Source organism: Platichthys flesus, chromosome 14 (genome assembly GCF_949316205.1).
Source record: "Platichthys flesus chromosome 14, fPlaFle2.1, whole genome shotgun sequence".
NCBI lineage: Eukaryota > Metazoa > Chordata > Actinopteri > Pleuronectiformes > Pleuronectidae > Platichthys > Platichthys flesus.
This window is the reverse complement of record NC_084958.1, coordinates 9,592,370-9,613,363: the sequence shown is the minus strand read 5'-3', so window position 1 is coordinate 9,613,363 and position 20,994 is coordinate 9,592,370. Positions and strand designations below refer to the sequence as shown.

Sequence of the window (20,994 nt, the reverse complement as noted above, 5' to 3'; positions counted from 1 at the left end):
AAAATGCATTCATTGCATTAACCCACTAAGCAAAAATTATTTTGGCCCAGATTTGGCTCACATATGACATGTAGTGATGGTACTGCTGACTGCTTATTGAGCCAGATTCACCATTTACCACATTGGCCACTTTAAGTTCACATCCTGATTAACTCTTGCACCGCATGTTTTCCAAAAAACACTTGTTTGTGGATATTTGGGACACATTTGTAATTTTAACAACTTTAGGGTCACGACCAATCCAGGGTCACAAGAAGGCTCAGAGTGTTGCGTCGAGGTGGCCCCCATCTGTGTGTCATTGAAATAAATCCATAAATTCAAAAATTTGTTTTGCTGTGAAGTATCACTTTATAGTATAGTTTGTAATATCTGATGGTTTTCAGGTTTTCTTATTGTCATAGATGTATCCTCATCTATGTGGATACCTCATCCTCATCCTCATCTGATGCTCACAAATTCCAAACTGTCAGACCTCATTTAGTGGAGCTCAGAGTTTCACCTGAGAGTTTAGCGAGGGACCTGTACAGTCGGCCGAGGTCTTAAAATAAACTGAATGACCTGATTAACAGAGATGTTTGTCAGGAGGTCATGGATGTAGACGAAAAAAGGATATATTTATATATATACACGTGTCCATTTCTTCCAAAGTTGGAAAGATACACACAAATAATCAATTTAAAAGAAATGTCCTAGCATCTTGATGAGTCTTTAATACTGTGATGCAGGTGTATTGAGGAGGAGAACCGGGAACTGTGTAACAATAGTGGAACGATGTCCCAGCGGCAGGTAACTCTCACTCGGGCCAGACAGAGAGCAAAATGAAAAGAACCTCCACTTCCTCCCAGCTCACCCACTTCAGCTAACATCCGTTACATGCACTCTCCTGATGGGTCAAGATCGAGGAGGCTTGACCGGCAACTTGGACGATACCAAAGTACAAACAGCTTGAATGAATGAAATGGCCTCACAATAACAGGCCAGCAGGAGTTAGCACTGTCGCCTCACAGCGAGAAGGTTCCTGGTTTGAAACCTGGTTTTGCCGGCCTCTCCCTGTGTGGAGTTTGCATATTCTCTACATATTTGTGTTGTTTTTTTCTCTGTGTACTTCAGCTTCCTACCACAGCCCAAAGACACAAAGACTGGAGATGGGTTATATCTGAAGACTCTAAATTGTCTGTACTACTTAATGTGAGAGTGAGCTGGGGCTGCATGCCCCCGTTTGCCGGATCTGGGCCACTGGTAAGCCACAGCAATACCGCATGTCAAGGCTGGCGCCGAACACCAAACACAAACACATCCAAATACTCCGAGCAACTTTAGTGCAGGAAGTGGCACACATCCGTTTGTGTGCAATTGCGTGTGTACTTCCTTTCTTTCAGATGGTGTCAGACAGCAAACGGCACAGACGACTAATTTTATTTTACTGCTGCTGGGAAAACGGCTATAATCATTCTTATTGTAAGAATAGTCATTATACTTCCACATTTTAGAACTATTAATTCATTATTTAAGATTTTAATTTGTTCCCCTTTATATTTCCACATTAACCAGCGTTGGCAGATTTTTATGGAACTCCATCTTTTACTTGGCACTGATGCAATCTCTTACAGGGAGAAGAGTTATTTTGGTAACCACCCAACATGATGACTGTAACCTTGTGTTGATTGACAGCGTTTGGTGTTTTGTTATTTCGTCCAAGGAGGTTGGTTTTCACTATTTATCCGTCATGTAGCAGGATTTTGCAAAAAACGCTGTCGGATGAGTTCTTAAGGTCTGACAGGAGAGGACGATGTTTTGAGAATCTCAGAGTTGAAAGTCAGATCAGAGCCAGATTGACTATTAGTGCACTGCATGGGATGAGCTTAGAGGTTTGGTGGTTTTGTAATGGCCGGATTTTATCGGAGACCATGCAGCTGCGCATTTGTTTGACATCGATCCACCCATTATCTATACAGCTTCTCCTTTGAGGGAGAAGCACCTACAGTCAATTTAGAGTCTCCAATACTCTTTCCTGCCTGTGTTTGGACTGTGGGAGGAGGCGGGAGAATCCGGAGAAAACCCACAGACACAGGGAGAACATGGATCCTTTGTTCAACATGTATCAACATGCCGATTTATTCATTGTATCCTTTGAATTAGGTCAACCTTCTCTGAATTCTTTTTAACATGTGCGTCACTCTCTGCTCATAAAGAAGAGTTTAAAGCCGCAACCTTCACTCAGGAGAGTAAAAAATCTGTCTTTCATTAAAAGAAATAATGTGACTTTTATCATGAATTGTTTTTTATCTTAGGACCACAAATATTTCTGAATTCACAAACTAAGGCTGAGCTTTAGACACCGCTGACTTTGATTACATAGATTCCAATAATATTATTCTGCATAATGCATTATTTTGATTATGTTTACATTATAAGCTATTATATAATATTCCATTCATATTCACACTTGAACGGTCATATGTTGCTGTCGCCATATGCTGTGGAAGCGCCAATAGAATGTTACAATCTCATTCAGACGTTCATGTGTCTATAGAATGCACATTGAATCAGAGTAATCCACATTTTAATTAGATTATATACAAATCTGAGTACAACGTTTAATCAGAAAAATTGCTTACGAGGCAGTATCTTACTCAGAGTACTGTTCTGGTTAATAGAACCGGTATGTGTTTGGTGAGCCTACATGACCTTCAACGTTGTGTATTCTGGTGTGTCCTTCCCATGCATAGGTTGACTCCCTGAGTAAAGACAGAGCGATCCAACGAGTGAACACCCTGATATTATCAAAATAGATTTTATTCTAGACCTTGAGATCTGAGTGATATTACAACAGTCAGATCAGGAGGCTGCAGACAGCAACCATGTGAGTGAGAGAGAAGAGTACAACGTAAGTGAGGGCAAAGACAACACAACAAAAACGTAAATTGGTATTTACAGGTTCTGTGTTACACATCAACAATTAAATCCAAATTTTATATTTTTTGTTCATTTTCAGTACATAGCTACAAATAATTCAGAATTACAAAAGTTTTGACGAGTACAAAACCTTGAAGGGCTCTCCGACATAGCAAAGATAGAATTGACATTAGTACTTTCGGTAAGAAAAAAAAAAAATAGCAAACACACTTGAATGCAGTGTAAAAAACTTATCTAAAAACTAACCATTATAAAATACCATTCCACTGTCATAGACATCATTTGAAATAGTCTTTGTGTTACAGTCCAATCACTGCTGACTGTATTAAAGCAAACTTCAAGATATTCTTTAGCTTCAGTACAATTTTTTTGTTTCTAACAAGTAACATTCTAAAGAATATGTTTGCTGATGTATGTTTGTGTATTTCGAGCCTTTTCGATGTTTTCCATTGGCTACGGGATGAGACCTGGAATGCCATGAAGTCGGATGGGTAGGACCTAATCCCAGAGGAGTCAGACAGGACACTAGTTCCCCTCGTTTCCCCGCTGTCGCTGCGACACTTTCAGCTGATTCGTCTTTAAGAGCATTTCAAACATTAGATAAGTCCGTGATAGCTCGAATAAACACATCTCCCTGTTTCTCAATTTTTAGCCTAAAGTGCAGAGGAGGAAAAAAACGACCCTTTAAAAGGGGCTGCTCTTTTGTTTCGCTATGACTGTCTAATGGTATTTTATAAAAAACAACACCTCATGATCACGACCTCGGGTGATGCAGAGCAACATCACATACTGTATTTAAAAAGTTACTTTAAAATCCACCCTCAGCACACGAGTGGCATACAAAAGAATCCCCTGTGATAGCACAGATATATATATTTATATATATATTATATGCAGATACCGTGTTACATCAAGTCATATGCTGCGAGTCTGCTTTTTAACAAGCGCAGAACTGCCTCAAAACGGCAACTCTGAACACTACAAACAAAAGCACTGTCTATCTGTGCATAGGCCTGAAAACAGCCCGTCTCCAGAATGTGTGTGTGTGTGTATCTTAATGCTGGGCAAAAACTGCCTGACAACAGCAAACCAAGGACTGTAGTGTGTACTCGACACTGGGTATGAAAAGCTGCACACGTTACAGAGTGAAAGTGTGACGAAGACTCTGAGGTGACAGCGAACACTCGACACGACAAACTGGTTCGAAATCCAGAGCCGGCAAATCGACCCACGTCATGTGAGCTAATTATGAGTCGTGTTTTTATGAAGGTGTGATCAAAAGATCCTGTGCCACCAGAAGAAGAGATACTGCAGATGATGCTGTGTTGTTTTAATGACTAAGCAGAGGAAATGGAACACAACTAGACCATTTTGTTCTGATTATCTTCCAGCGCTGGATAGCAACAAGCTATTAACTGAAGAAACACGCACAACTATGACTAATAATTATTTCATGTCTGATGAATTCAGGCCGTTATGGACTTGTTTTCCTGCATCTCTCTCCCTCCCTCTTGCCCTACACATCCCAGAGACTAGACAGATGCCAGAAAATAAGTCATTTCTGTGTCACATTACTTCACGGCCGTGTTTTTACGAGCTCTATTCCAATGCGGTGAACCTCAGGCGGTCCACACATTCAGCACACCGTTAGAACATGATATCAACATGAAGTTACAGCCGCAGAGGGTTTGAATTCTTTAGCGATTCATATTAACCTGATGAATTAACACCTGAAAAACATTTTTGAGGATTAAAGTTGCAAAAACGAAGGACAGTTCACTGTTTGACAGACTGCTTGACACTGTGTAAAAACAGTCGGGAAAAATTGTCAATGCTTTCGTCTTCTGCGCTTGACAGGGTGCCAAGAACGAGATGAGCGGATCGCCCAATGAACAGCTTCGAACACCCACTGCAAAAGACAAACCGCTCCCACACCCCCGCCCCTCCCTTCTCTCCCAACCCACTCGTCATATAAAACCTACAGAGATCTGTAAAATCCAAATTCAACACAACAATGTCCACAGGACACCAGACATGTGCAATATGCACAGGCCAGCAGAAAACAAGCATCTTTATAAACCTGGTCCAAAGGATAAAAAGAGCAAAGCAAGAAGAATCCTGGTGTTTTGGTTTGTGTACGATGGGTCCGACATGGTTATACTCAGTGATCACGTTTCTTCCTGCAGGTCTTGTGAGTGTCCATAGAGACCTGTGCATAACAACTTTGTGTGGCAAAGGTTTTGGTCCTTGTGTGTACATGAGAGAGAGCGAGAGAGAGAGAGGCAGGGGGCTGTAATGGCAGGCCATCGCTTGGATGGGACTACAGCAGTGTGTCGGACAGGCAGGGACAGTCAGTCAGTTTGGCTATGTACACATTCGTAGTCGGTCCACGGCTCCCCCCAGACGAGTGTCATTTCCTCAGGTCCAATACACAAACCTGGAAAAGCAGGAAGGAGGAGAGTTACACACAACAGTTACAAGCTCCCCAACTTTTGGTGATGAGGCCTGACGCTTGTGTTGATTGACAATTACACAAGATTTCCGCAGACTTTATAACATCATGTCCTGCCATCATGGCTCTACCCAGGTGCCGGCCCTTGCCAGAATATTCTGGACAATTTCCTGTTGTTGTGTCAAACCCGGACAATCTCCTGCTGTGGTGTTTGTGAAAGGCAAAGTCCAGAAAATGTTCCACATCAAATACTCAGGAGATTTTTCCTAAATTCATGTCTGAAAAAACAGATAAAGACTGAGGAGCATCAATTGTCATATTGTGACCTGATAAGACCAAATGATTGTTTGGAGTAAGAGTTGAAAATAACATCACTTTTGTCTTGTCCATAAATATAGAAATTGGACACTGAGGTACATTCAGAGGCTTTATTGACGGATTTCATTTATTTTTCCACATCAAATGTTCGGCTGAGTTGAAGCCCGGATTTTGGACCACAATTTACTGACCTTCAGATACTTCCGCAAAAAAACACTTCAAAGTGGGTCTTAGCTATGAGCTATTGTTTTTCTTGCCTTTAAGGGATCCTTTATACTATCCTCATACCCTGGCCAATACTCAAGTACCTGCTGCCAACAGCATGTAAAAGAGTTTGTGCCAAAAATTGACAATAACATTTTGAAATGATGTCCCTCAGGGTTACTTGGCAAACAAAGGAATGGCTTCAAAGCTGAATTTTGCAGAGGCAACTGTCCTGCAACTCAAGCAGGGACAACTGACTGATAGGGCATAGGACAGGCTTCCTGCCAGGCTGCTGTACTTGCCTCACATTTTGATTTGACACACTCTCGGACGAGTCAAAAATCGTATGTGACTGTTGATATGGCCATGTGTCTGTTTCATATTACTGACACAAGGAAGCCCTCTGTCATCAGCCAACCACTAAACTTCTCTGTAGCAGAAGAGAAACTGAACTTTTAGTCAACCAAGAGTTTAGCCAGACACCATTACAACAGATTGTTGTGTCCATTTGCCTGAGTAGAACTTTTTATTCACAGATTTGACCTACAAAGTTCATATTTCCGTAGGCAGGTGTTTGTGTTGTACACAGAGATCATAATGGCGGCTACGTGTGCGACGCAACTCACCGATCCGTCTGACGCGCTGGCTCCTACTTTGTCCCCTGTGGCGTTCCAGCACACCTCGAAGATCCCTCCTGTTCCCCGGTAGCTGTGAACTAAAGCACCCGTCTGAGGAAACAAAAACACGTGTGAGCAATTGCAAGCTTTTGTGAAGCCTTTTTTTGGGGTAAAGCTTTACAACAGTTTTTAGTCGATCTGCTATGATCCCACACCTGAGTGTTCCAGATGTGGACACATTTGTCGAAGGAGCCGCTGGCGAGATGTCTGCCATCAGGGCTGAAGGCGACGCTGTAGACGGGCTCCTGGTGGCGGGTCAGCGTGTGGATACACACGCCGCGCTCGACGTCCCACAGACGCACTGTTGAATCAAATGATGCGCTGGAGAGAGGAAAAGAGAAAGGGGAAACTGAAGTGGGCTCTGTGTCCAGTGGAATGAAAATAAGGTGCCATGTAGCCAGTTGTAAAGTAAAGCATGTAAACAGGACATGAAAGCTAGAAATAAATTTAAATGATAGACGAGTAGTCGCTTCATCATCAAACCCTTATGACAAAATAATAATATTATTATACCAAGAAAGTAATTGGCACAAAACAGGACAGAAATAAAGAGCACTAATGTCCGGGTGGAGCGTTAAACAGGGGGTGATTGAGGAGGTTGTTCAAGCTGTCCAGAGATGCAGTGTTGCAGATTTCGGCAGGGAGAGAGTTCCAGACACAGAAGGCTCTGTCTCCACAGGTTCACACTTTGGTGATGGGGATGGAGAGAAATCAAGTGTTTGAGGACTTTCTGAGTGGAGTGTAAGACTGGAGGAGGTCGGTTAGATACGGTGGGGCTAGGGCGTAGGGGATTAATAGGTGAGGAGGAGGAGTTGGTTGATCTAAACATGAATTCACATTTTGTCTGCATTGTCTGTAGAACAAAAGTTTTCATAACTGCAAACATCAATGCTCATTTTGACCAGTTGACGTGACATACACCATGAAAGGTGTATTTCATGATGCATCTGAAGTTTAGTGAAGGTGGCTGCCTGCTTAAAGCCAGACTGTGGCCCCTGAGCCGTCTCCTCAGATTAATCCCGGTCAAACTTTGTATGAGAAGTAAAACCTAAAAAATGATTCGGTCACAACCCTAAAACAATCGTCAGGTAGTTTATTGATGAGGTATTTGATGGAATAGGACTGACTGATCTGATCAGAGGACAGAAAATAAAAAGCAGTTATTGCATTTCCCACATTTTCCGCCCCCTGAAAAAAAGATTTAAGATTTGCGGCAAGGTTGCGATGTTGTATCAACGACTCACCAGAGTGAGGCATTAAAGAACCTGTTTTAACACACCTGAATTTATCAAGCAACCTTATATCACATAACAACTATAAAAAAGAAAACTAGTTATTATTAGCTTCTTTTATTCTTTTAAATATAAAATAGTAGGATTTCATATTGTTGGCTTCATCTTGTATCTATTAACAGAAAACTACCCTGTAACAGTCCAGTCAAATGACACAAGTAGAAGAAAAGTGAAACTGGTGCTCATCTGCTGCTGTTTGTTTTCTTACCTGGCCAACATGAGGTTCGCACTGGGGTTGTTGGTCCCGGGGCCTGTGGGGCTCCACTTGATTGTGTAGATTTCTTTATTGTGAGCCTGGAGGTCGTGTACACACGAGTCCTGTTTCATACTCCAGATCTTTGTGAGGGGATGGTAAAGAAGCAGCTGTTAAGTTGCCTACAAATATAATACAAAACGCTTTCCTTCAAACTATGTCTGATTGAGGCTGATTTCTAACTTTTCTCGGATATTTGGGGGCATTCACTTGTTGTGCATTGTGTGAACTGACCTTGAGCGTCATGTCATCAGAGCAGGAGGCCAGCAGGCTGCCAGTGGGATCCCACTTGATGGCGTTGACCTCATTCTGCCGCGAGTAAGAAGGGGGATAGAAACAAAACTCAGATGTGATGTGGTGAGTACAGGCCATAGCTAATTTAGAAACATTATACAGTAGTTCCATGAATCCTGATAGCTAACTTCTAAAACTATGTCTCAAGTTTGACATGGTTTTACGATAAAGTGAAAGCCAAGCACTATTTTAGACTTTAACTTTTGAGAAAACATGACACTATGTATGTTTGCAGGTTGTTACAAAATGACTTGAATGGATGGATAAGTCAAATTGTTTTTCAGAAACAGTTTTAATTCAGCTCATAAGCACAATGTCTTACCGTGTGTCCCTGGAAGGTCTTGACAGGTCGGTCCTGACCCAGTTTACACACATGTATACACATGTCTGTGCTGCAGGAGGCAAACGTGTTGTTGCTCTGCCAGTCTACGTCCAGAGCAGGTGCTGTTGGGAGGCAGACATGTACAAGCAGGATAGGATTGACTGATGGAAGATTTCTTATTGCCACACTCGATCTGTAACAATACTTTAAGTGCAGATAGTTGGTTTAAAACCTTAAAATACAATTTGTAAATACATTAGAGGGTCAGGTCTGTTACTGTCACACGCCAACAAGCTCAACGTTGAATATGAGTCAAAGGTATCAGTCACTATGTGTTGAAAGATTTGATGGTAGAAAAAACCAGGCTGTGGCAGAAGGTCTGAAAACAGAAACCATTGAATGAAAAGACTTGAACTCACCAGAGTGGAAAGGAAATTGTTGCTTCGCCTCTCCCGTGTGTGCGTCCCAAATAATTGTGGTCTGTGCGGGGGGCAGGATATTTCAATTATTTATCATTACTTAAACCCAGTTTACATTACCCACACACAAATCATATATATATGTTTATACAGACACACCTCAGGCCTTTTTATACCTGCAAGACAACTGCGCTTGAGTATTAATGTGCAGCCTATCCTGTCGGTGACATGGTGTGTTATTAGATTTTAGTACACTAGATGGCAATGTTGCACAATGTCCATGAATGGTTTGTTGTGACAACTTTGAGAGCGAGAGATCTCTGTTTGATGGAAAAGCATCACGCCTTACCATAACTGATGCGCATAGATCATTTTCATTTATTTGCTAACTCTGTCTGTAATTTTATCTCTCTTCCATTATCGATTATGGTCTGGCTGAATTCTTCAGTGCTAACTACAACCTTAAATCCACAGCGTCATTTAAGAATACAGCTCTCAAGTGAACCTTAACTATTAAAGACTTTTTCCAACTCTCTAATCCTCGAGAGCAAATAGTGACCCAACAGAATAGAATTTGAAATACCCATGAAAAGTTGCCTTTAACATCTTAGGAAAGTTGTATCTTGGAAAACCGTTCATCTTCGACAAGTGCTTTAGTAGACATAAAGAAAAAACACCAACCTATTAAACCATTACACACTTCTGCACAATTTCAACCCTCCAATGCAGCTGATCGACTAATATCCAATCCTGAATAAACCTGAGAACTCCCCGTGTAACGCCTTGTTTGACCTACAGGAAATATAGAAAAGTACAGCCCCATCTAGACTGCACATATTTCTCTATGGGAGGTGGAGGGGATTCAGTCATCTTTATTAGTTGCGACTTTTTCTGTGAACTACTCTTCCATCTGTCCGTCTACCTTTCAAGTCGACTATCAACTATACCGTTGTATTGTCAGCTACAAGTTTGTATTGGTATTTCTTGCGAGAGACCTTTTTATAGCAGATATTTGGTCATATTTTGAAAGTAATTTTCCAGCTAAACATACGCAGAATCCACCATTAGCAGTTCTGCGTTGTAATTTACCCATGGATGACATTGACTACTACCACTCAATTGCTTATGATACTGAAGAAAACTTAGATTGAATTAAATAATTATCAGTTAAAATCGGAATTGAATTATTCTATCATTTGTGGACGTTTATTTGTATACGTCTGTATAAATTTGTATAAATCATAATTTTCACAGTAAGGTTACATGCCCTGGTTTTTCATGGTATTTTAATGCATATATTCCTGTACTTGTTGAAGATGAGAATTGTACTGAAAACAACCAATCAATTCCAGTCAGGCATTTTGAAACCTGTGCATACAACTGGTAGTTGTTAATTACCAGTCTCCATAGCAGGTATTAGAGAGCAATATCAAGCTGAAGAAATCAAAAAAGTTGTCACTTCTTAGTAATAACAGCAGATAAAAGCAACAGATAAGGAGAAGATGTATAAACAACAATCCACAGTGGCTGCAGCCAACCAACAAAAAATACACTACATTGCTAGGCAACACGCTGGTGCTCATCTCTGTAGAGACCCTGAAACATTCAAGTACGTCTGATGAGGCTCTTACTCTGCAAGGATTTACTCTGTAAATTAAATGAAGTACGCAAAAGTACAAATCAGAGAAACAAAGGTAAATATACATTATTTCCACGCCTGCATCTATGAATCTTTGTCTGAAAATAAAATCAGAGATCATGTTTTCTGCTGGAGGCCTTTCTAAAATGATCAAAGATGAGTTAGTTGGGAAACAATGTGATCTTCATGACAACAGCACCAACGTACAAACCAGTAGGAAATGCTGCTTCCATCCTGTCTAAAGGAGGTTAAGAGTAGATGGGAATATTTCATGGGGGGGTTCATGAGACAATAACAACATAAAGTTTCAAGAAACTTTCATATTTTGGAAAAGCGGCACTGCTTCCAAAACCAGGGGGTATTCAACCAGCTTATTCAAAACCACAGTTAATACCAACAGGCCTTACCTTGTCAACACCAGCACTGAGGATGAAGTTTCCTTTCTTATTCCACTTGAGTGCAAATATAGGACCTTTGTGTTGACCCAGAGTACTGGCCAGGTTACCTAAAATACAAAACAACCCAGTGCTACTTAGAAAGACAACAAAAACATATGACCACACAATCATCGCAGTAATATATGCTTAGTCTTACCATCTTTTGTCCATATTCTAGCAAAGCCGTCATATGAACCTGTTGCTAGCAACGTTCCCTCACTCTGAAAGAGACACAAAGGTTTTTTATTCATCTGCAGTCAGTCGCATTCAATCTTTTTCACTTTAATTTGCATATTTTGGTTCAGCATTGTTCCATGTTGCACAGATAAATTCCACAATCCATATTCATGAGGCTCTTCTGATTAATACATATTTTATGAAAGATAAGATATTGGTGCTTATGTGGTGTGCTCAGGCTGAACAGCATCAGATGCTTGTTCCCCTGTGGGAGTGACTCTCTCCCATAGATCTGGTTAGAAGGAATGTCTTGAGCAGAAGTAGTGGCCACAGGCATGCACACATGGCACTAGATTAGATTACTACAAATCTGCACTCGTTTGAGCAGACACACACAATCTTACTGTACTACACACACACACTCACATTCCAGTCTAGTGAGGTGACGTCTTTGTTGCTGGGTACATCTTGGCCCCCTTCCCGAATGCAGTGCCTCAAGACCAGCTGGGTGGATCCACCTGTGCTGTTCTCACTCAGGTTCCAGATCCGTGCTGTTGAGTCTCCGGACCTGACCGGGACAAAAAAAAACAAAACATTTGGTCTTTGCAACTAGCAATGATGTGTGTGTTTAATTGCAAAGGGAGATAAGATCACAAGTTCTCACTTGAGATGCATGTGGACAGACATTCTAAAGCCAGGGGTCAACTGACATACAGCTATGCACTTGTGATAGGATCTCTTCAGACGTATGGTGTGAGGTTTAAACAGGGCCAAACACAGTGGGGAGAAGTGGTAAGAGATGTAAATGCACGTTATCCTCTCAGGAGGAAACTGATTCAGTGAGATGATTTTTTCAGACAGACCTGTGCATTTAAACCAGTATGATCTGATGCAACATTGTTTTTTTCTTGTAAGGAGAAGTGCATGATAGGGAAACCTTTTTTGTTGTGTTGATGGCAGTTTCTGCCTTCTCATAAGTTTTGAAGTCATAATGGTTGTTAAAGACGCTGGTTACAAAGAGGCGGAGGCAATGGCCAGTAGGTTTCACCCACAGCAGCTGTAAAGATTAACCTGTCTAACAGTACAACGCCATTACAGGGTCACTAAGTAAATTTACTTTAGTTGACCTTATGGTATTTTTTTGAGTCTGAAGCAGATAAAAACCAGTTGGCAGCTGAAAGTTAAAACGAACTAAAAGACTTCTATTGTTAATCATTGCCTTTGTCCTGAAAACTGGAGATGACTGGAAACCACAAGAGCTTCTGTCAACATACTCAACATTGACCATTTTTTTTAAATGTCAATATATAATAGAGCAAAGTCAATGATTTACAATAAAAATGTGTATCTGTTTCAGACCCTTGGAAATTAAGGTTTTTCAGGAAGCCCTCAGGTTGTAAGCCATTAGGTTTTAGAAGATTTTTTCGCGGGTGAAGTCTTAATGTGTAAAACAAGAACACAATGATATGCTAAATGGGGTTTAGCCTGATCAGCTATGGAGTAAGTAGTGGTAACGTAGCCCTTACTTCAAAATCGATTTATCAGGACAATTCTCTACCATACAGATAATTATGTTTAGCGGATATTGGATTAATGTGAATGAGACTATGTCTGTGATGGTGTCTGACTGTCATTGTTTAACTGCAGTTCCAAGGTGTAAATAATCAGAAAGGGCATTTAATGTGTATTTCAGCAATTTGTCTTAAAAAAAAACCAAAGGGAAATAAGATTAAAACTTGAATTTCATAGGAGGGATTTTTTTTTGGAGGTTTTTTTTAGTTAAACAACTCTATTCTGGGTCAAAGGACTTTGATTAGGAATGCATTGATAACAAATAAACATTTATTAAATAATCTAATGCATTACATGTCTTAAGTGTCCTGAAGGAGTGACACTTTTCTGGGCTATTTTTAACACTGCATGAGAATCCATGTGAACTGTGAGGCATGATGTGTTGATACTTACCCTGAGGCAAGGAGGTCATTGACTGGGTTCCAGGCACAGATGAAAACTTCAGACTCGTGGCCCCTCAGGACCATGGCTTTACTCTGGGGGATCTCCACATCTTGATCAACCTCCATCATCTCTGAGTGGTGATCTACGGGAAGCAGTGAGAAGCACAAACAAAACATTTATCCAAAGGTTTGTACAAGAGTAATCATAAACGACAGTGCCACTGTTCTTAAGACCAGAGCATAATATTTGAACAACTTTAGGACGTTTTAAGGCTTAAAGTCAGAATATGAAATTATAGGGTTTTTAAAGGGTTTTTAAGCCCCCAGGAAAACCTTGCAAGATGTAATGATTCAAGTTTCCAGTAAAATGGTCTTAACTTTTTGAAATGAATAACCAACTTTCCCAAGTTAATGCTTTGTAGATCAGGAAAATATACTAACAAGAAAACTGGATTATTTTTTAACAACGTTTTACATCATCGAATTTCCTAGGAAGCTTCCGTTCAACAACAGCGCGCTTACTTCGTCTAATGTTGTTAATCCAAACAGACTAGCAACGCTAGTGTTTCTTGAGTAGTAAAGTAAACAGTGCTGCACTGAGCCAATACCAGCCTGAACAGATGACAGCTGTGGCATTACAGTGCAGACTATGCTACTGTTGCAAGGCCAAGAGTGTATATTCCAAACACAGTGGGCCTGAGGTGGGCACTGAGTGTAACATAAGAGTTATTAAGCCAATGTGTTATATGCTATAATTGTATTATTGTGATTAAAACCTGCTAAGAAAAGAAGTGAACAACTCTCTCACACACACATTAACGAACTAGTTATAAAAAGGGGTTGATTTAACTCTATGGAATAAAACGTGACTTAAAGTCTTTTATAGCATTGTAGTCTGAATTAGACACAGGATCCGTTTACTATTTTCCATCATATAATATAATTTCATATATTATCTTTTTTCAGTATTTTATATAGAAATGTTCCAACTTCCTACTGCGGTATTATTTTACATTACATGATTTATGTTCCACATAAACTTTAATCTTTAATGAAATCCTGCATAAGATCATGAAGAGAAAAAAAAGGATTCCTTCTGTGTGACCGACCATTTGTTCCCGCTCAAACACAAGAAAACACAGATCTTTGCTAAGGAGCGGATTCAGAGGCAGAACAACCATGATCTAGCTTACTGGCTAAGGCGTGGGATCCGTTTTCCTCCCCGTTGGCGGCACCCTCTCCGTTCTTCGTGCTTCCCTGGAGTCCTGTGCCGCTGCAACTGCCTGCTGCTGCCTGCTGCTGCTGCTGGGCCAGCTTTTCCCTGTAGGCCTGCTGTCTGGTCTGCACAACATCTGGCATCACGGCATCGATCAGGGACAGCGACTCGATGGGCCGCCCGTCAAACAGGGTTCCGTCCTACACAGACAAAATGCAGCTTTATATAACCACACTTTGCTCATGTAGGAAGAGATTTATTGCTAATTGACATTACAAGTCAGAAAAGTTACATTTTGGCAAACAGGCACACTTGAGAAACATAACGCTGATAGTGGACTTTTTCTTGCCCGTGTTTTGTTAATGACTCTAATTCGTAGCTGATGGCGTAAAGATGAGGCCTGACCTCATTGATGCTGACTTCAGCCTCCACATACTGCAGGCCCTTCTGGATGATGGAGATGAGGGCAGCAGGGGGCACCAGGGCTCCATTGATGTTGGACTGACTGATGTGGCTCTCTATGCCAAAGGTGAATGCCGAGTGGGAGAAGCCTGGTGGAAGTAGGATCATTTAGAAAGTAGGAACAAAGACTGTATGTAAAGATGGATGACGCGTCTCCACTTCCTCTCACTATCTAGAAGTTAAGCTAAAATACCCTGGATACTAACAAAGTCCTGTTGAACATTTAGTCCCAGAGTCTGTGCAGCGGGGACCCTGGTGTATCATGGTCCCGTTGACACACACATTCAACCTAACAGTAGTCAGTCATGATGTCTCGCCCCGTTTTTATAGCAAATATCAAATTAAAACCAAACTTACTGGAAAAATTACAATTAAACTAACATCAGCGTGATAAGAACTACCTAAAGTATCTGAAATGTATTTAAACGTCTACTAGGTGGCTATCGAATAGCATTGGCTGTACTTTTGGGGGGCAGTCGTGTCGTCCATCTTTAAATAAATATCAATGAGAAGACTGGATTTAAAGTCCAATACCAGGGATCAGCAGTATAAAATGTAGTAGAGCTAGTGCAACTCACCCGACTCTTGCAGGTATCTGTAAACCAGGAAATTGACCTCATCACTGCTTATGCTCATTTTTAGTCCTGGTGATCAAACCATTGGGTCAGCACAGCATAGGAGCCTGTAAAAACAAACCACAGAGCATGACGTGGTGTTACACATGACAGACATGGGCTGAAAATAACTTTGACTTGTATCTTCATTACGAATGAGCATTCACATCTCACAGAAACATAACATGGATACTCCAAAGTAAGAGGACATGCAGTGGCACTGAGCCATTTGAAAAAGAGAAGTGTCACACACACAGACTGAGGATGGTGTTACACTACAAGCTAACTCCCAAACTGGCACACATGATGAAAACAGAGAAGAGGAAGAGAGAATAAACACGTCATCTAGCCTTACCTACATCTTACAACTTCAGGCTAGGGGAATAGAATAAATTGGGATTTGCCATTTGATAAGTTATAATATATTGTTTGTCTCCCTGTTTGGTGGATGCAGGAACCTCCTGGCTCTAGGCAGGGTAACATTTTCCATTCATTAACCTACAACTGGGAATAATTACCTAGGAGGGGTATTTGGAAACCAAACATGTCTAGAACAGACCGGCTTTAAACCTCAGCAAAAAACAGATTGTACAGCTCTTGTGTCCAGCCTCCACATTTATTCATGCAGAACCCGCACTGTTTGAACGGGACTGTGGAAATAAACAAGGGGTCTGGATGAGGTACAGAACCTCTACTGTTTCCATCGTGCCGGCCCACTGAAAAAGTCAACATGTCTCCTACCACATCCCAGAGGCTGAAATCCAAGACCAACTAAACCAAGAGGCCTGGAATCTAATAGAAGCCCTTCAGCAATCCCCAACAAGGTGGTCACAAAGTCCTGAGGCCGAATGTTTCCCACAGCGAAGCACAACCAGTAGAATACAGCACATGGCTTGAAACAACCAGGAAATCGTACGTAGCAATAATAAATGACAAAGAACAACATGGTTTCAAAATCCATGTTTGCTATATTTCTAAGGTGCACCATAATCATGTTGATATTACACTTGGGCTCATCTAATACTAGCCCACTTTCATAGGGTGCCAGCAAAATGTCATAACCATGCAAGTGACGCAGCAGCGAACAGGGTCAGAGCTAACTTACATGAATAGTTCGACCAATCCATCATGCTGACATCTCATCCAATACGTTTGAATGTTTTATGAACCTCAGCACCGATCGTTAGCTCTATTGAGAACACTGCCACACCACTATTGACACATAATTCATTTATTCAGAAAAGACAAACAGCTTCCTTCTCCAAGGGAGTGTTTTAGCTGCTAACTCGACTCAGGAGAAACATGACCCGTCCTCACCTCACGGACTCAATCTTGTCAAGTTACATTATTTCCAGCTGTAGGCTTGACAAGATAGGATCGGACAGCCTCATTAGCAGCTCGCTCGGCCGAAGACGGGTTTAAACAACGAGCCATTTCTTTTCAGGGTCCCTCGGTTAACACTAAAGATTACGGTGTCACGTTTTAAAGTGGATCAAACAAAAGCATCAACCTCCAGATTCACAGCTGCAAATGACACACACTGAAGGCTATATGGTGGATATCTGTTCAAACTATTACTCCAATCAGACCCACACAGTTATGCATTTCAAACATGTCAGTGGAGCGAGAGAGCACATGTGGGCGATCAGGAGAGGGAGCATGCAGATGGACAGACGCTCATATACATGTAATGCAGCGTTGTCTCAACACTGCTGACTGGAGTCTCTGCTGACAGCGAGACGCAGAGAAGCAGGGTGACAGCTCTCTGCATGAAAGCGTATTCCAGTATTAAACTCACTGACATAAACCAGTCTCACATTACCAGAAATCCAGTTATTTGAACTGTGCCAAAGTAGGTCTCACGCTGAGTGTTGACCAAGTTATACGCACACAGGAACAGCTGCGGACACCACTGACGCATAACTGTTCTTATACGAGTATCACACAGAGCTGTGCACAACCTCAAAAATTCATAGAGCAGGCATGATGTTTCTAACACACCGTCAACAAGTTATACCGATGGACCTTGAGTTACAACCAAAAAAATCTAAACCGTTTATATAGGTGTAAATCGCAACTTATAGGTAAATCACATGTATAGACAAAGAAGTCCACTGAACACATTCCCACACTATGGACCTGGGTATGTTGTTTACCATTATCTTCATCTGAGGCCACAACAAGAACGTCTCCGACACTTGACCTCAGCTCATTGTTTAAACAAAATGACAAGATATCCATTACAGTAACATGTCGACAGTTGTAGTGGCAACCTATCACCACCCTTGTTTACAGGAATACTTTCGTAAACAACTGGGATGTTTATTTTTTGAGACATGCTTAAGACTGATGGTTTTGTGTGAGGCATTTGTGTAAACCATTCTCCCACGCGTTGAATATAAACCTAAATTCCCTTCTAATCCAGACACATGACACTGTGTCACAGTGAAGTGATCCTCCAAGTGTCAATATGCAGCCATAGAAAGAGGCAAAACTGTACATGGAACAAAACGCTACAAAACTGGGACAGGTATCAGTGACATTATTTTGATTATGATGTTTACTTAATTGCTAATAGAATATTCCATTCAAATTCCAGTTGTTTTGTTACAGAGCATAGTCTGATTATGAGTCAGATCATCATTGTTTACCAATGCATGGAATGTATCATCAAGCAAGGGGAATTACTTATTATTGAAGTCAGAAAAAGCTGTGAAAGGTCCAATAGGAGATTATAATGTGATTAGGATGGATACATGTCTACATCCTGTTATTTTGCTGATGTTCTCAGTTTCACGTGGCATCTATTGCACTTCTGTCTGTCCTGGGAGAGGGATCCCACACATGTGACTCTCTCTGAGATGTCTATTTTTTTCCCCTGTTTGTTAAGCCGGATGAGACAAATTTAGATTTGTGAATATGGGCTATACAATTAACATTTGATTGACTGAATATTGGTGTTTAGTGAGATGCCCTACCCATGTGATCACAACGTCTTCAAAAGGCGCATCATAGCTCCCTTGCCCTCAGCAGGAACTGGCAGAACCTGAGAAATGCAGGAGAGAAAATAATTAACTTCCTCCAACACATTCATTAAACTTCACAGGTGGACATCATATCTAGTTAGTCTCCGTGGCAGAAACCACGTACTCACAAATGTTACGAAAATAATACATTTTCTGCATGTAGAATAACTTCGGCTTTGTACCATTTCCCAACACATACAGTGGTGGCGCTCCTACTTTTTTCCAAATACTGCCAAATATACACTTTCACAAGCAAGACCAGCAGGCCGTGCCAAGAAGTCATGGGAGACGGTATCTGTCTATCATCGCTGAAGGAGATTGTCCCAATTAGAAGGGACATTTAAGCAGCAATGTGTCAGTGGGTGAAAAGGCAGCACAGACAACGTGTTATAGCACGAAGGGGCGTGTCACAAAAACAATGCGAGAAACTGGGTCAACAAAAAAGCCAACGCAGTCTGAAGATAGTGTAGCAGTGCATGGTTGAACCATCCCTGAAGGGCTTCAATTAGAGGTGAACTGTGTTTCCTTGTTGTGTTGTATAAAGTCAATAAAACACAGACCTGCCACTGTCAGTTTAACTTATTAAAAAGGTATATGATTAAGAAGTTGATGGCTAACTACAGCTCACTTGTGCTGATGCATCACATATTGGTGCCAAGGCTTGCAGCCTTTTGGCTTGTGTCGCCAATGGCGGTCTACGTGAGCGCCGGGCCTCGGACAGATCTCGTGCCTGTTAAATCCAAAGCAAGGTATGTCCCCATGCTATCTTCCGGTAGCTAAATTAGCAGGATAGCACGGTAAGCTACTAGCGGAAATACGTTGCCCATCCCCGCACACGCGGGGGCCAGTGAATGAGATGAGCCGACCTCAGCAGACCTGAGGCTCACGTTGTGCTAATGGAGGAGTCAAAGTGCGCTTTATTACCGTGATACAAGCCCGAATCAAACACCCCCTTCTTGTAAAAACGCACACATGCTGCATTTATTAATTGTAGCAATGGCTCCATTCAACTCATTGCCATTACAATGTACTGCCGGCTGAGGATTGCCCACATGTCATGGGTCAGAGTGGATGTGCGCGGGGACATGGGAACAGGCTTTGTCGGCCACCGTAACTTATTCGAGGCGCCTGTCAAGTGAACGCTTTTATTTGTGTTTACCTCGCTAAATTGTGTGACTGGCTTCCTCTGCTCTCCATCATATTCATTTGCTTAATGCCAAAACTTACGTAGCGTTAGCACCCCGGCTAGCATTAGTTGTGCAGCCGTCAACTCACATGCCACTAGGGCACCGAGATTCCGTCCAACTGAACCAGTTAGCTACCAAGCTAATGTGCTCTACCCGCGTGTTAGCAGGCGTACTCATTACTCACAACCCTTCGGCCGTTAAACGTGGTTAGCTTATTTTTAAATAGCATCTCTGACGATTTCGTAAACCCGTCCCTGCCACTCTATACCCCACTCAAAAGAACCAGCAAGCTAGCTAGTTAGCACTAGCATGCTATGCTAATGACAGTGTTGCTGTAAGCTCGTACCTACTTGGATAAAACTGTTCGCCTGGCGATATCTTCCGCAGCTCGTGTGTTCACGTCAGACCATGTTATGTGTTCGGATCACTTAGTTTTCGCACATACAGTGGAACTATTGCCGGGTTATGATATTCAAGCTAGCGCCAGGCGGTGAGGAGCCAGCTACGGCTTCACATATTCGACACAGTGGGGGTGACCCGACATGCGGAAATGAGCCGCCTGTAACCACTGTTATTTCAAAGCGCCACTCGCCGAGGCTCAATATAATGATTAACCCGTGACGACTGAGGAGGAGGAGGCAGCCTTCATCGTGTCCCCCTACCGACCACAGCACCGTGAGCTGGGCCACCTCGAGGCCGGCAACACCCTCGTGCCACGGTCCCGCCGAGCAGCCCCGGGACACAGCGCGATCACGGAGACGACTAACCTATTCTCCAGACGCGATCAGAAACACAGCCCGTCCTGGTTCCCCCCCCTGCGGCTCGAAACCATCCGTCCTCCTGCGACGATCGGATACCAGCCGCTGCTCCGTCACATCAGCAAGCAGACGTGTTTCTCCACTGGAACCGACCCATGAGATGGAAAAGACAAAACACACACTCTCTCTCTCACACACACACACAAACACAGCAAGGCCTCCTCTGGAAGTTTGTCCCACAGCCAAGCACCAGTCATAACAAGAGCTCGCCCATCCCCCACTACACCTCCTTTCCGCCTGTCTGGTCACCACTAGCCCTGGATTAATGCCCCCCCCCCCCTCCTCTGCTCAGTCATTCAGACTGGGAAAGTCAACA

General features: G+C 42.1%; 1 protein-coding gene across 4 annotated transcripts; it reads right to left on the bottom strand.

Annotated features, from left to right (window-relative positions):
* Positions 1–2,778: 2,778 nt before the first annotated feature.
* On the bottom strand, positions 2,779–20,862 carry LOC133968379 (F-box-like/WD repeat-containing protein TBL1XR1). Of its 4 annotated transcripts, none has more exons than XM_062404376.1 (16): positions 20,628–20,862; positions 18,626–18,693; positions 15,612–15,715; positions 14,977–15,122; positions 14,549–14,771; positions 13,366–13,498; positions 11,827–11,968; positions 11,381–11,444; positions 11,194–11,291; positions 9,148–9,208; positions 8,729–8,850; positions 8,347–8,421; positions 8,068–8,195; positions 6,723–6,888; positions 6,517–6,618; positions 2,779–5,353 (listed from the first exon to the last, which is right to left on the bottom strand). In XM_062404376.1, exons 3-16 carry the CDS (start codon positions 15,667–15,669, stop codon positions 5,327–5,329), a joined length of 1,545 nt encoding a protein of 514 aa, XP_062260360.1. In that variant the 5' UTR covers positions 15,670–15,715; positions 18,626–18,693; positions 20,628–20,862; the 3' UTR covers positions 2,779–5,326. The 4 variants fall into 4 exon arrangements, with proteins under 4 accessions (XP_062260360.1, XP_062260361.1, XP_062260359.1 ...); XM_062404377.1 differs by lacking the exon at positions 20,628–20,862 and adding an exon at positions 20,207–20,415; XM_062404375.1 differs by lacking the exon at positions 20,628–20,862 and adding an exon at positions 20,211–20,415.
* Positions 20,863–20,994: the final 132 nt, after the last annotated feature.